Source organism: Morus notabilis, unplaced genomic scaffold (genome assembly GCF_000414095.1).
Source record: "Morus notabilis unplaced genomic scaffold, ASM41409v2 Scaffold316, whole genome shotgun sequence".
Classification (NCBI taxonomy): domain Eukaryota; kingdom Viridiplantae; phylum Streptophyta; class Magnoliopsida; order Rosales; family Moraceae; genus Morus; species Morus notabilis.
This window is the reverse complement of record NW_010361512.1, coordinates 71,512-87,537: the sequence shown is the minus strand read 5'-3', so window position 1 is coordinate 87,537 and position 16,026 is coordinate 71,512. Positions and strand designations below refer to the sequence as shown.

At 34.9% G+C, this 16,026-nt stretch overlaps 1 protein-coding gene and 1 pseudogene across 2 annotated transcripts; both read right to left on the bottom strand.

Moving 5' to 3' along the window:
* Positions 1 to 8: 8 nt before the first annotated feature.
* LOC21387732 (receptor-like protein kinase FERONIA) lies at positions 9 to 6,254 on the bottom strand. 2 transcript variants are annotated; one of them, XM_024166676.1, is made up of 3 exons: positions 6,049 to 6,254; positions 2,977 to 5,842; positions 9 to 167 (listed from the first exon to the last, which is right to left on the bottom strand). In XM_024166676.1, exon 2 carries the CDS (start codon positions 5,652 to 5,654, stop codon positions 2,988 to 2,990), a length of 2,667 nt encoding a protein of 888 aa, XP_024022444.1. In that variant the 5' UTR covers positions 5,655 to 5,842; positions 6,049 to 6,254; the 3' UTR covers positions 9 to 167; positions 2,977 to 2,987. The 2 variants fall into 2 exon arrangements, with proteins under 2 accessions (XP_024022444.1, XP_010098025.1); XM_010099723.2 differs by lacking the exon at positions 9 to 167 and having other exon boundaries at positions 2,879 to 5,842.
* Positions 6,255 to 8,492: 2,238 nt separating this feature from the next.
* Positions 8,493 to 12,595, bottom strand: LOC21387731 (annotated as a pseudogene).
* Between the last annotated feature and the right edge of the window lie 3,431 nt (positions 12,596 to 16,026).

The window sequence follows — 16,026 nt, the reverse complement described above, 5'->3', positions numbered from 1 at the left end:
AAGGGGAAAAGATATCGAATTTGTGAGCTTGGTCTTCTTAGTTGTCTGGTAGGCAGTGACGGATTCATGTAATACTTGACTCGTGCCGTCGCCGAGTAAGGTGACAAAAGAGTACGTGCTGTTCCTCAGCCGTGCCAACGGGTGGGCCGGTCGATTTCCACCTCTAACTGCAACTCACAAAGCCACACATTTTCAAGCAGGCAAATAAAAGCAGCCAGCACTTCTAGCCCAAGAAAAGGAATTATTTGAGTACTAACAAATATTGTGTTGGAAATCTCGCAACTTGATCCATGCCATGAAAACATAGATTAGAAAAACAATGAACTCAATTTGAAAACTCTAGTAAATAAGCTTTTCTGTGGGTCTAACAAGATCAAAAGTTTTCCTCTTTGACAAAAATGTTGGAGTGCTAGATGAATGATGGATGCATTTTTCTGCAACTCATATAATTCTTCTATTGAATACTTGATTTTTTTTTTCTAATTTATTTCTTGCTAATTTCTTTCTTTTGCCTTCTCTTTCATTTAGTTGTGGACAAATGCATCATCCATCGAATTCCGAAGGAAAAAGGGAAAAGTAGCCTGTGGTCCATTATTCGCAAAGTAAGAAACAAGAACAAAAACTTCTTTGTTTCCCAGCCCCATTTTGTCATTTGACTCCTTTCGTTGAAATTACATAACAGGTTACGAGAACAGAAACTATTACCTTATTAATGTTCTGGCACCAACTTTCTTTCCTTTTTTCTTGCTCACCCTCAACAAGTCACTACAAATTTCTTTTATGAGATATGATAAAACACCTTATTCCCAACACACACACACACACACACAAAGCCTTATTGTAACACATAATTTCAACAGTCAGATCTTTATAAATTCTGTCATTTTATACGTTTTTCATTCTGATTTAGTTTTGATCAACTTCTAAAGCCTAAAAACACGCACTACTAATAAGATCAACTCAACGTAAATGTTAGTGTCAAATATATATTTAGCACTAGAAAGATAATGGTATTTACCTTGTTGTTTTTATTTGTGTTCTAATACATAATGTTATATAAATGCTAAATTTAATTTTTACCGTAATCCTAAAGCTTTGAAATGTATATAATTAACTTTTTATGTTAAAACAACTTAAAAATACAAATATTGTAATAATTAAATGAAAAGATAAATATAAACTAATAGGAATCAAATTTTAAATTTATGTGATAGTTTGTGATATATTTATCATAAAATATAATACATGATAAATTTATCACAATAAATAATATTGTATTAAAAAATATTTATTTACATTTAAATATTAAATTTTATTATTAACACATTAATTGTAACATTTTTAGGTTTTGGTGATTGGGTAGGACTGACTTGAGGTAGTGATTATTGATTATAGTGATTAAAATATAAACAACCACCACCTCATCTTTTTGACTCTCTCTCTCAAACTGGGGCCTCGCCATGTTGTGTGATGACCTAACTATAGGGCAGTTGGAAGACATGTTCTTCCTTTCATTTGCTTTTTTGCGTCTTTTTCTGCTCAAATTTGGTCCAACTGCTGGAACCTCTCTGGCCTTAGGCGTGTGGACCCCATTAAGTCCACCTTATAGGGTAACTGGGCACTGGCTAACTGGCTAAGGCCCTGTTCACTTCGCTGATTTGAGTTTAGAATTCGAGTTTTTCTACAGTAAAAAGCTCTCATAAACAATCACATCTAGCTTTTTTGCTACAGTAAAAAGCTCTCACATAAAGTCACATCTCAACTCGAATTCTAAACTCGAATCAACGAAGTGAACGGGGCCTTGCAGTCGCGGGTTTTTTTTTTTCCTTTTATTTTTTATGTAGAAAAAGGGGAAAAAATAAATAAATAAATAAGTATGATGTGAAATGTGATAGCAGTCTTCAAATATTTGCCTTGTCCCTAATGTGCTTGCTAGTCAGCCTAGTCTGAAATGCAATAACTTCATAATGTTCAAATGTTAGCCGTTTAAAAATTGCTACCCGGAGTTCACAAAAAAATTATTTGGCTTTTTTTTTTTTTTTTTGGTTTCTTCTCTCATACGCGTCAACATTTCCCCACGTACATCTGACAGCTTACCACTCTAAGAATACCCATAAAAGGAAAGGGAAATTGAAAAAATACAAATAAATATATATCTTTCATTCTGATCAGGAGAATTATACCCATAAAGTCGCTCTTCCTTCATAGACGTGTTAACCGTGACAACAACTCATTGTGGACCCTACCCACATGCTCTAATCCTAGAAACAATTGCACCTATTATTATTTATTAGACCCAATTTTTTTTTCTTTTCCAATTCTAAAGAGTAATTCAAAAGCACTTTTATAAATTGTATCTTAGGATATTTTATTGTGGAACCTAATAAGTACGCTACCGACAAAGTACTTCTTTTTTAACTGTTAAATTTATTTTTTAACGATAAAATATGTACCTGATTATTCTTATTATATATGTATATCTAAAAATAATTCACACTAAAAAATAATACTCCATCAATAAAGCACTTATTAGAGTGCCGCCAGAACTATTCTTATTGTATATGTATATCTAAAACTAATTCACACTAAAAAAACAGTACTCCATCAATAAAGCACTTATTAGAGTTACACCCTAAAGAATCTCATTTGTATCTTAGAATTTATATAGACAATGGGCGGCTACTTAATGAAAACAAGAGTTGCATATATATATATATATATATATATGAAATAAATCCAAATTGACATTTCTCCGCCAAAAGCAATAGTGGTACAATATATTATTTTACACTCTCCATGTAATTTTAGATACAAATTACAACTAAATTAATCAAAAACATATTAGGAACCCAGAAAGAAGGGAAAAAGAAGAGAAAACCCGGTAAGTAACTGAATAAAATGAAAGACCAAATTTGATCATTTTGATTGACTACGAACTGGAAAACAAATTGCAGTAACCAGAAGGCAACAAACTACCTCTTTTGATCTCAGCGCCCTTTGGGGTTCATGATCTGTGAAAACACAGCACTTGGTGTCAGCCCGTCGGAGTCTTCACTTGCCAAGCTCCTCCCACCAATGCTCATGCTCATGCCACTGCTTCTTGAGTCTGTCACATTACCATCAAAGCCCGGTGAGGCATTCGGGTCCTTCCCTTTACAAGGCATGAACGGCTCCTCCTCGATGTTGCCAAAGCCTTCACCGCTTTCCTCGGCGCTCTCTTGCAGCTGCAAAGCAAACTCGAGGTTCCACAGAACGTCTCCCATGGAAGGCCTTTCGATGCCCTGGTCAGATACACATTTCATGGCTGTCTCAGCAAACTTTTTGAAACATTCCGGTGCGATTTTTCCCTTCAGGTAAGGGTCAAGTATCTGGTCAAGAATGCCCTTCTTGTGGCAGTGTGCAGCCCACTCAGCTAAGCTCACTTGTTCCTTTGGAAGTGTGGGGTTCAGGGCTGGACGTGCACACAAGATTTCGAACAGGACAACCCCGAATGAGTAAACATCAGATTTTTCCGTTAGTTGTTGCCGCCTGAAGTACTCAGGATCCAAGTAACCAAAACTGCCTTTGACAACAGTACTGACATGAGTATGATCCAACGTAGGGCCAGTTTTTGACAACCCGAAATCAGAGACCTTTGCCACCCACTTCTCGTCCAAAAGAATGTTGGTTGTCTTGACATCTCGGTGTATGATGGTGTGCTTAGCGCCAGTGTGGAGATAGTGCAAACCACGAGCAGCCCCAATGCATATCTCAAGCCTTTGTTTCCAGGGTAGTGGGGGCTTTTGGGTCTTGTACAGATGCTCACGAAGTGTACCATAGGCCATGTAATCATAAACAAGGATCATCTCGCAGTTTTCTTCACAATAACCAATCAGCGAAACAAGGTGGCGGTGACGAAGCTTTGAGAGCATTTCAATCTCGGTTTGGAACTCATGGACACCTTGCTCAGAGAGAGGGTTCCCCCGCTTGATTGCAACCTTGGTCGTTCCACCATCAATTTCACCCTTGTAAACTTTGCCAAAACCTCCCACACCGAGGAGTAGAGCCTCATCAAAGTTGTTGGTGGCAGCCTTGATCTCAGAGAACGAGAAATGGCGGCAAAGGTTCGAAGGAAGAGAGGAGGCATAACTTCCCGTCGTGTTTGTCTTGGCAGAACCTGCAGAGTGTGAGTTCCCATACAGAGAAAGAGGAAGCCACCCAGATGGCCCTTCACTTGCATTCGAGTCCTTCCCATGCCTGCGGCGGCGCGATACAAACAAAGCAAAGAAACAAAGCACAAGGGCTAAAACAACTCCACCACTTACGCCCCCAGCAATAACAGCCGTTTGACTCTTTGATTTACCATGAGATGGTCTAACCCGAGACGGGTCAATCTCATCTTGTTTAGGAGGAGCAATAGGATTGAGCCCTCCAAGATTTCCAGTTGTATCGTTGATCTTGAACACCTCCACTCCATTTAGGATTGCATCATAGTACTGAGACTTTCCATTAGTGTAAGGATGAAGTGCAAGCCACAAATCCTGCTGAGGGCTTCCCTTTGGAGCCAAAACTACTACATAATCCTTGTACAACCCAACCCCATTATGCTCACCTGCCCAGGCGGCAACGTCAGCTTCATTCTGGGCAGTTTGGTTATTAAGAAAGATCGTAAACACCCTCTGATTGGAATGGGTTATGTTCTCAGCAACCTCGCAGAAATGGAGCCTAACCAGGTAAGAGAACCCCGAGTCAATTGACAAAATCCAAGTCAGATTGTAGTTAAGGTTGATGTGCCAATCGGGCCCCATCGATCTCGCAGTGGAATAGACATCAACAGGTGCAACATAACTAGGGACACCATCAAGATACGTGATTGTCATGTTTGGATCAGCAGTTTCAGGAACCCCAAAAGCAGCCCCATACAAATAAACAGTATCATCATACCAGGACCTAAACAGACCCGTATCCTTCGACGGAGATATATCATTCCCACCAACATTTAGCCTATACACATTCTCAAGAGCAGTGCCATTATCAATGATAAAAGGAACAGATTGACTAACAATCATAGTTGTTCCATCAGCAGAATACATATCAGGCATAGACACAAGCTCAATCCCATTCACAAAAGCATAAGCATTCGGAATACTCGAAGACGGCTTAAAAGTAAGGGCCAAGGTATCACCTTCCACATTGACAGAGTACTCCTTGACGATTGAGACATAGTTCAGAGCCTCAGTTGTCTGTGCGACACTGAAATTCTTCAGGAGAGTGTACGACTGAGCCGTGACATCAAAGACGGCGTTCGACGCGTTGAGGCCGGAGTACGAAGAGGGGTAAAAGTACAATCGGATGAATTTGCGGCCGGGGGCAACGGAGATGCTGTAGGTGAAATCAGACTGGAAAACTCTTGCGGTCATGAAAGGGATTGTTGAGACTGAAGGGTCTTGAGAAGAGGCTTCCGAGGTGGTGGACTTCGCGGCTTTCGATAAGTACAGAGACCCCTTGTCGGAGGTCCATTTCTTCCCGTCGGCTTCCTCCGTGGGCCCACCGCAGTTGAGGAAGATTTGCTCAGCAGGCACGTAATTCGCAGCCGAAATCAGATGAACTGATGTGAAGCTCAAGCACACAAGAAGAAACAGAGACAAAGCTCTGGAACTCTTCGAGTTCTTCATGGACTCCAAAAGGAAAAACGGAACTTTCTAAAGATTCAGAACAATGAGCACAGAGATCTGGACTCGGAAAAACCAGATCGGAACTGAGAAATAGTCGGCTCGAGACCTCAATTTCCAATTTCTCGGAGAACCAAAACAATCACGACCCGCCCATGAATGGTCTAGGATCTCTGCAACTTCCCAAGAAACTAGAAACCCAAAAAACGAAAAAAATCAACAAAAAATACACGAATTTCCAGAAGAAGAACTGGAGATCTACGTGACTATTAGTACGAACAGAAAATATCGGAACTTGAGCACATTTCTTACAAGTCAAAACGGGTCCTCAAAAATGGAAAATAATTGAAGGGAAAAAAATTCAAAAAAAAATCGTGGAAGAGATTTTCGGACTCACCTATCTCTCTCTTCGGACAATTACACGGAACAAGAAGGAATTCTGGGAGTCGGAATCGGAGAGAATGAAGTGAGAGAAAATACAATTTTAGAGAGAGACGAAATTAATCGAGAGATAAACCTTTTTTTTTTTTTTTTTTTTAAAGAAATGAGCAGACCAGAAACCGAGATTAATGGCAACGACTGACTTTATTATACTGCAACTCCGAAACTCGACTCCTTTTCTATCTATGTGGTAGTCTTCTCGGTGTTTAGCGTTACGTTTCGGGAATGACGGTTATACCCTTGACGGAGGTCAAATGACAGATGTGTCCTCGGGTGTATATTCTTCGAAGGAATATGATTGGATGACAGCTCAGTGGAGGAAGCAAGTAAACGACAATAATAATTTTATTATCAACAGAAACGGAAACGCGTTATATAAAAAAGGGAGATTCATTAAACCAGACGCGTTTCTCTAAGCTGGATTTTAGTCCGTTTTGTTTCTGTTAAGTGTTACCCTCACCTCTTAGCTTTTTCTTTCTTTTTGGAAAATATTTTATGTTTTCTATTGAAAGTCATATGTACATTTTTTTAGAGAATTTTGTTTTTATTTTAAACAATTTTTAGTAAATTTTTTTTATCAATTTTTATTAAATTTTTAATTTTTAATTTAAAAAAGAGCTCCAGTGATAAAACGAAGAGTAGAATCACTGGAGATAACAAAAATACTAGGCCACACATGATTAAGCACAAAATAAAAAGAAAGACAAATTACATTTATTCCCCCTCAACTATAAACAATGTAACAAAATGTCTCATAAATTTTAAAAGTAACACATTTTCTCCTAAATAATTCACCGTTAGTACGTGTCCTCTTTTTCCACCCCTTCGGTTAAATTTTGAACATTAAGTGACACGTGAAAGTCACTGAGGCATTTAATTTTTATTCTATTATGAAATGACGATTTTACCCATATAGATTAGCCAATCTCACCCGATCAGAAGCCTCCCCACCCTCACTCTCTTTCCTCTCCCTTTCCCATGCATGACCACTAAGCTCCGGCAAGTACCTCGTGCACCACCCCCATCATTTCACTCAGAATCCGTAGATGAGTCAATCCCGACTAGTAGCCGCCACCATCCTTGCTGATTTACAGGAATTTGAAGTCACCACCACCGCTCGCCGTGGAGGAGTTTGGTTCCGTCGATTTTGGCCGCCATTTCTCATGTCGTTGGTGTAAAAACACTCAGAAATAAGTGGGTAACAAAAACCCCAATTCAATTTCTCCAATCCGTGGCTCAAAAATTGAGAACCAAGTCGCTGGAAACTGAGAACCAAGTTGAGAAATTTGAATGGATTTTGCCCTATTTCTAATTCAACACAGTAAATTACTTTTTTTCCCTTGAAATGAGAGTCACATGCCATCCATGTGACACTTAACGTTCACAATTTAACCGAGGGGGCGGAAAAGAGGGACACGTGCTAACGGCAAATTGTTAAGGGGAAAATTTTGTTACTTTTAAAGTTTATGGGGCATTTTTGTTACACAGCTTATAGTTCGGGGAGAATAAATGTAATTTTTCCTAAACAGAAACCAACAACTAACAAAATCTAACAATTAAGCACAAAACAGCCTTACACAGTGAGGCTATAGGAAACCGAGTGAGCCCAACATCATAATCTAAAAGCCATAATATTTTTTAAAGAGTCTTTACAGTGGAGCATGCTATTTTACTCTATTGGTAGAAACTGTATTTTTACCGTTAAATTAATTTTTTAATAGTCAGATATGTAGTAGAAATAGTTATGTATGACGCGCTGTAAATTTTTAATACAAACTTGCACAGATTTTACTGTTAAAAAACTAATCCAACGGTTAAAACCTATTGTTCTCACCGGTGAAATAAAATAGTATACTTCACCGTAAAGATTACTCATTTCCTTTCTTTTGAATTAAAAAACAATTCGTAGGACGAGAAAGTACAAGAATTCGAAGTCGCCACCACTACTCACCGTGGAAGAGTTTGGTTCCGTCAATTTTAGCCATCATTTCTCATGCCGTTGGTGTCAAAACACTTAGAAATAAGTGGGTAACAAAAGCCCCAACTCAATTTCTCCAATCCGTGGCTCAAAAATTGAGAACCAAGTCGCTGGAAACCGAGAATCAAGTCGCCGAAAACCGAGAACCAAGTTGGGAAATTTGAATGGATTTTACCCTATTTCTAACTCAACACAGTAAATTACTTTTTTGCCCTTGAAATGAGAGTCACATGTCATCCATGTGACACTTAATGTTCACAATTTAAGCGAGAGGGCGGAAAAGGGGGACGCGTGCTAACGGCGAATTGTTCAGGAGAAAAATTTGTTACTTTTAAAGTTTAGAGGTCATTTTTGTTACACTGCTTAGGAGAATAAATGTAATTTTTCCTAAAAAGAAACCAACAACTAACAAAATCTAACAATTAAGCACAAAACAGCCTTACACAGTCAGGCTCTAGGAAACCGAACAAGGCCAACATTGTAATCTAAAAGCCATAATATTTTCTAAAGAGTCTTTACAGTAGAGCATGTTATTTTACTCTATTGGTAGAAACTATATTTTTACCGTTAAATTAATTTTTTAATAGTTAGATATGTATTATAAGTAGTTATGTATGACGCGCTGTAAATTTTTAATACAAACTTGCACAGATTTTATTGTTAAAAAAACTAATCCAACAGTTAATGGATAAATCAAAACGTGCACATCTGGCCTCGTTCATTTTACCAATTCGAGTTTTCAATTTTAATTTTGTTACAGTTAAAAACTCTCACAAAAAGTCACATCTAACTTTTTTGTTACAGTGAAAAGCTCTCATATAAAATCACATCTCAACTCAAATCCGCAAACTGAACGAGATCTAATGTTAAGGTATGAAGTTTGAATCCCCTCATCGTTTAAAAAAATATATTACGCATTTATTGAATCATTAATTACCTGTGTTATTCAAGCGTAAAGAGGGAAAGTGATGTAACTGCATAGGATTTGTAAGGCTATCCCTAGGAAAACTCTTGCGACCAGAATTATTGGTAAGTTTTCGTGGAAGCATGAAGTCAGTCCAAATTCGTACTGCATTTTTGTTTTGTTTTTTTTTTGTTGCATATTAGAGCAGTTTATTAGAGAAGGCTCTTATAGTTGAGAGTTTTAAGGCAAAAATGGAACGATATCTAGATTAAGATTAGTTACTTACCCATGTCCACAAGAAATTTGCCATTTCAAATGCGTTCTGTGCAGCAGTAATATTGCGAAATTATATATGGATCACATAATAAAATTATATATGAATAAATATTGTAAATTTAACAATTTGATATATATGGATCTGAAAGCTCAATTAATTACACAATATTGAGGTTTTTATTTTACCCTGCTAAAAATCATCCTAGTTAAAAAGTTAAGTTTGTTTAAGTGATTAGTTGTTATTCACCTGGAATAAAGTAAAATATATCAAGAGAAGGATTCAATCTGAGCGATTAAACCAGAAATACTTGTTGCTTGGCTCTACTATTGGAGCTCCTTTTACAACTGTACTTCGGTCTTGGATTTCTTGAGCCATCTCCATTATGATAAGTTCCACCGTCGTACCTACTAATAGAAGAATCTGCACAAGCACAACCCAATGAGCTAGTGCTAGCTCTCTAATTAAAACAACTAGCTAGGAAAAAATCATTCCAAAGCATGCTGGTAAAGTTCTATAGGACATCTTAATTTTCTTTTATTATTATTATTTTTTTGTCGTTTAGTTTGGTTTTTTTACCGTGAGCGGCACAATTGTCAACTAGGAGAGCGCGTACTATTCTGCGACAATAGAATCATGATAAAAGATTTATTCAAGACATTAAAAAGATTTAATTAGTATCAGATGTTAATTTATGTGACTTACTAAAATTAATACAAGGGATATTAATTCTAGTATTTTTCAAAATGCATAATAGATTTACTTACACATGAGAGATCTTTGTTATTATTTCATTAATATAAATGAGAGAGGAAGGGAGAGAGAGAGAGAAGGAATTACGGTAGACATTTAGAAGCAAGAAGATTACGGCGAAGGTCCATAGAGGTATGCTGCAAAAATCAAGTAATGCTAGTACTGTCAGTGTTAAAGGGGGAGCCTTCCAAGTTCCAAGGAAGTGCATAACTTTTTTCGTAATTACCACTATCAAGCTACTCTTAAGTTGTTAATCTTCTAAGATTAGAGCATAACAAATTCATGATCAACAAGTTGCTAATCGTCATCAACAAATTCATGATGGTTTAACATTATATATATTATTAGGCCTCTACATGTGTTGTGTAATGAGACATGATCAAAGAGATTGAAAGAGAGACCTAATACCCACGACTGTTTTGAAGTCATCTTCCATTGATCTTTTTATGTACTTTCGGAAGTCAAATTTACTATTTGGAGCTAAATGTGCCTGCATTTGTCATATATACCAGCTAGCTTGAGTTAAACTTTAAACTTAGGCATAACAAATTTGACAGAAAAATTAATTATATTCCTCTTATATATATAAAAAATATATTTGATTTGAATATTGAAGTAAATTTTAATTTCTGTTATTTTTTTATAAAAAAAAAATTTGAGGTCTTACATTAATAAATCCATGACTCAGGTCAGGTAGTCCACTTTTGTTACTGAACCAAAGAATTGTCTGAAGAATGTTACCTGTAATTACACAGTTATCTATCTAATTAACTGCCAAAATAATTACAATTCTCATACTCGTTTAACCAAATAACAACAACGACAATAACGACGATGACTTTCTAATAATAATAATTTTATTCTTACAATCCATCTAATTCCGGATATTCTAAAAATGTGAGAGTGACGTTTCACAAAAGAAGTTTGACGAATAAATCTGAATCTCGTAGGATCTGAAGAACAAAATGAAGGCTCAAAGATCAATTCCTAACTACTTTGACACAAGAATTTAGCTTGGATGGTCAAGGTCATTAATATGTGATTATAACTGCAATTACCAATAAAATAGAATAATAAAAGATACCATTTGTAAATTGATATTCGAAGGAAGAGGTTTCCAACTCCCATGCCTTCCATTTCTTCATCTGCTCAAAATCAACACGTTACAGGCACATTATCAGCTTTATATATGTCTGATAATACAGAGTCTAAATCTGTTTGCTACAGTGGGCCATACAAAAATTTCACTCACCCAAAGAAAATACTATTTGTCACTCTTATTATGTTGAAGATGTTTACTATAAGATAATTCTACTCTGAAATTACATGTGTGATGCATCACCGATGATAATAATTAGTGATGTATTATTCTAAATTATTACATATTATTGGCTTTTATTTCCAAATAATCTTCACAAAAACATGAGAAAATTTTAAATCTAAAGATTCCAAGGCTCTTAATTTGAGGGATTTCGTTATCATAATTCATCTTAAAACTTACTTTAGCTCTTACCAATGCGATGGTGATAACGCTGTAGAGAACATGAAACACAGCCAAGACGAATATAAATATGTGCAACTGATGCACTCCTGTATATGAAATCAATGAAACTTTGCCCTAATTTCCACATGAAAAAAAAGGAACACAAATTAGCTTCAAAAGTACTAGTCACCAATTATTTAATCAAAACCATAATATATGTGCATATATCATTATTTAATCTTACATTTTTGGCGCAATAGTCATCTTTAGCAGCTGATGCCAAAGCTCTTCGCCACAGAATGTCATCTTCAGCATACGAAAGTAATTTTCTCCTCTCATTATCATCATCATCACCACCATCAATACCTTTTTCTTTTCAATCTTACATGGAAGCATGACGTGTCCAAAATTTGCTGGAATGCATATTTTCACAATATATTGTGTCCCCACCGTCAATAGTAGAGATATAAACCCCAATAGCATTAGCTCTGTCCAAGAATACTCTTTATATACAAACTATGTAACAAAATTTTTAAAGAAAATTACCCTACTGATATTGCATAGCTCTGAATCATAAGTTTACATCGAAATAACAAATAACAAATAACTTTATGAAGATTAGATGACAGAGAATTCAGAATTAAACCTTGCATGTGTGTGTACATGTAAAGTATAAATTTAATGAACTTGATGAAGATTAGATAACACATAATTAAACAGTTTCATATCAAAAAATTTCATGATTAAAACTCGTGTGTATAACATACATATACATATGTGTGTGTGTATAAGATTTGACTGACCAGCTTTAATTTTCTCAAGGGCTTCAAACAAGGCCTTCTTGTGTCGTTTGTTGAACCACTGTGTATCATCTCAAAATGGGCAAGATTGAGTAATTCAGAAACCATATATATTATATCATGACCAATTTTTCAAACTAAGGTAAAAGAGCAAATATATATATATATATATATATTATTATTACCCTTCCAAGAGAATGAATAGCAAGTTGTATAATTACAGATACTATAACGAAGACAGCACAAACAAGGGTAACTGCCCATGTGGGTGTCGCCTTCAAGGACCTCTCTCCTGGACTACCAACGGCCATAATTCTCTTCCTAAATTGCACTTACTCTAATATGATCTGTTACCTTTTCCTTCAAAAGTAAATCTGCGTTACTTCTTAAAACCAAAAAAAAAATAAAAAAAATTGAATGTATATATATATATATATATATCTGTGTGTGTGTGTGTACATATTTACAGAAAATTGTCTTCACATAATGTGTCTTGTTCTGAAACCGGACCGAAAGCATTGGTTTGGTATTCTGACTAGTTCTAGGTACACATAATATCAAAATCAGCAAAGGCCGGCTATTGCAGCCAAAGAAAGAGAATGACATTCAGATGTATGCCTTTTTGCACTTTAATTTAATCTTATAAGTTTTTTTTTTTTTTTTTTTCCTCCTTATTTTGCAGTTTAGTCGTTGAATTTTTAAAACGCGGTAGCAATTAACCCTATTGTTAGCAGAGCTAAATTTTTTTATGGAAACACTTGTACCTCCTTGAACTTCTTGTGATTCGATAATTTTGATCCTTGAAAAGTTTTCTCATGGGCAATTAACTCCGATAACAATTGGAATTAATTGTTTGTGTTTCAAAAATTTATAGACCCCGAAAAAAAAAGTTATAAGAATGAAAATATCAAAATATACACGACTAATGTCTCACCGGTGAAATAAAATAGTATACTTCACCGTAAAGATTACTCATTTCTTTTCTTTTGAATTAAAAAACAATTCGTAGGACGAGAAATTATTATTTTTTAATTCTATATGGTATAATGCAATATTTTTTTCCTGCTTGAAAATGATCTAATGCAATTTTATGATTTAGTACTTAGTAGAGTTATTTTTTTTCATATTTTATACAATTTTATTTTTTTATTTTGCCCGAAACTCTCTCGTTGTTGTTTGTGAGTTGGACTTCTTTCTCTCATTAGTCCAAAATTTGATTGGATTTTCTATTTAGTTTTATCTCGCAACGACCTTATCTTGGCAATCTATACAAAAACAAAAGTATTGAATCATCGCAATTTACAACTTACATTAAGAGTCAAGATTAGTCTTAGAGATCTCATCTTATGAACGATTATTAGGATTAATTAATTCAATTAATTATCCATCTTATGATTTAAATCACATTCTTCGGATTAAACTAATGTAGTTTAACTAATTAATTAGTTAATCTCCCCTAAAATTTTATTAACCAATGTAGGTTAATTATTCTTTGTTAATGATTAATCTATCGGTTTATTATTGATCAATTAATTTAATTTAATTAATTAATTATCCTATTAAATCGCACTAATTTATTTAAGGGTCTTGGAAATTAATTAAGTTAATTTCCTGTACTCCAGTCCATTACTAGACTATCCTCTTCACTCCCAACTTTTAATACATCTAAGGATAAGATTGGGCCTTATGGACTTGAGCTTGAACTTGTCAGCTAATAGGTTTTTCTAGGTCAAACTAAAGGTTACTTTACTTTCTACCTGGACCTTTGGGGCCGATCGAACTCTCTACTAATCTGTCTCGTTCATTTCGCTGATTCGAGTTTTATTACAGTAAAAAGCTCTCATAAACAGTCACATCTAACTTTTTTGTTACAGTAAAAAGCTCTCACATAAAATTACATCTCAATTCAAATTTTAAACTCGAATCAACGAAACGAACGAGGCCTTAGTATATCTTTTTGTACTAACAGTGTCCATAATTTTAGTGTCTAAATGGCATGAGCTGGCATGTATAGATCTGTGGTTACTGATACTGTTGCACTGAAGAATTATCTGTCTTGTTGCAACACAGAATTATTTGTTACTATTGTCTCTAAGTAGTTCCGTAATTAACCATAAATTTGTCAGATTAGTTTAGCTGATCTCTAAACTACTTACTGATTCAAACAGAAATTGTAATTCCGGTTATAATGTGTAACCTTTTCTTATGTCTTTGATTTATCTACGATATTTAAAGGGGTCGTCTCATTTTAAAAAATTTATCACATAAAATCCTAAAATCATATGCGATAAAAATTCACAATTAACATTTATGTAATGTAACAAAATAAATTCTTTAATTTTCATCATAAAATCACATTAAAAATAGTTGAATAGTTTAACGAGAAAATTCATTATCTAAATTTCGAAAATTTCTCGACTTTATACTGATAAAATTCCCTGACATTATAAAGAAGGACCAGCAATAGGGTAATGATCAAAAGAAGAGGAAGCACTCGTGTTATTATGTAGCTTAAGTAGCAATCTTCCGATATTTTCGACCAAGATCATGTCCATCTTGAACCCAATTTCTTCGGTATCAACCTTCATTGTCATTGACTAATAATGACACATGTTGTACTTTAGATTTCCTTGGGAAATGGTATTTCTTGATGTTTATTCGCTTATAAAAATTTCTTTTTTTGATGTAATCGTAGTGTAAACTATTTTAAGCTTGTGGTTTTCTAGGATCAGAAGCAAAATTTTAATCGGTTGAGGCATTTATAGCAAGTGGAATGTTTGTCTACTTATTTGTTTTTCCTTCGATTTGTAATATCACTAATGAAAATACATGTTAGGGCTTTACTTGTACGTAGCATTATTCAACAAAAGTTCTAAGGTCATTGGTTTGGAGTAACGAAATCAAGATTTTTTTTTTATAAGTGGAGGCTAATAACTAAGACAAAAATTAATAGGGACATAAGATTAAACTTTCAATTTTTGATGCGGCCTATATATAATATAATACAATGTATATTTACGTGTGTGTGTGTGTACCGCTCAGGCCCTTGTTGGGCCTTATTTGATTCCGGGCGTGTTGGTTTATCTTGTCGTTGATTTCATATGTTTGTAATGATGTTCAAACTTCAACAATTAACCATAAAGCTTTCGGCTTGAGTTTTTCAATATCCTCTGCCAGGACAATCTTAATGGGGATAAGCGCAATAACAGTTTTTAGGCCGCCAGAAGTTCTTCAAGAAGGCACATGAGATGTGGATCTAATAATGTTTTGGTTTTGGTTTCTTTATTTAGGTTTTTTTTTTTTTTTTTTTTTTTTTTTTTTTTTTTTTTAGTTATAGAAACTTATTGTTTTCGTCCTTATTTAATTGTGCTTTTAAAGTAAGAATTGTCATTTTATGTTCTAAAAGACTTTGAATAAGATGGTATTTCAATGGGGGTTTTCCCAACACATGAAAAGGTGTCAAACTTCAGGGCGTCAAAATAATATTTTCCTTATTGGTTGAGTATTAGAAAATAATTGGTTTGGCTAGCGTCATTAGCAAATGTTGAATACTCAAATTTTTATTAATGTAGTTGAATGTTAAGACTTTTTTCATTGTTTTTTTTTTATATATATATATATTTTTCAATTTCTTGTCAAAATCTGTGGGTGTTGTGATAAAATTTCAGGACGCATAGACAGCCAGAACAATTCATGACTTTCTCTTACTAAAAGAGGGACAGGTAGATCTCTCGATGGACAA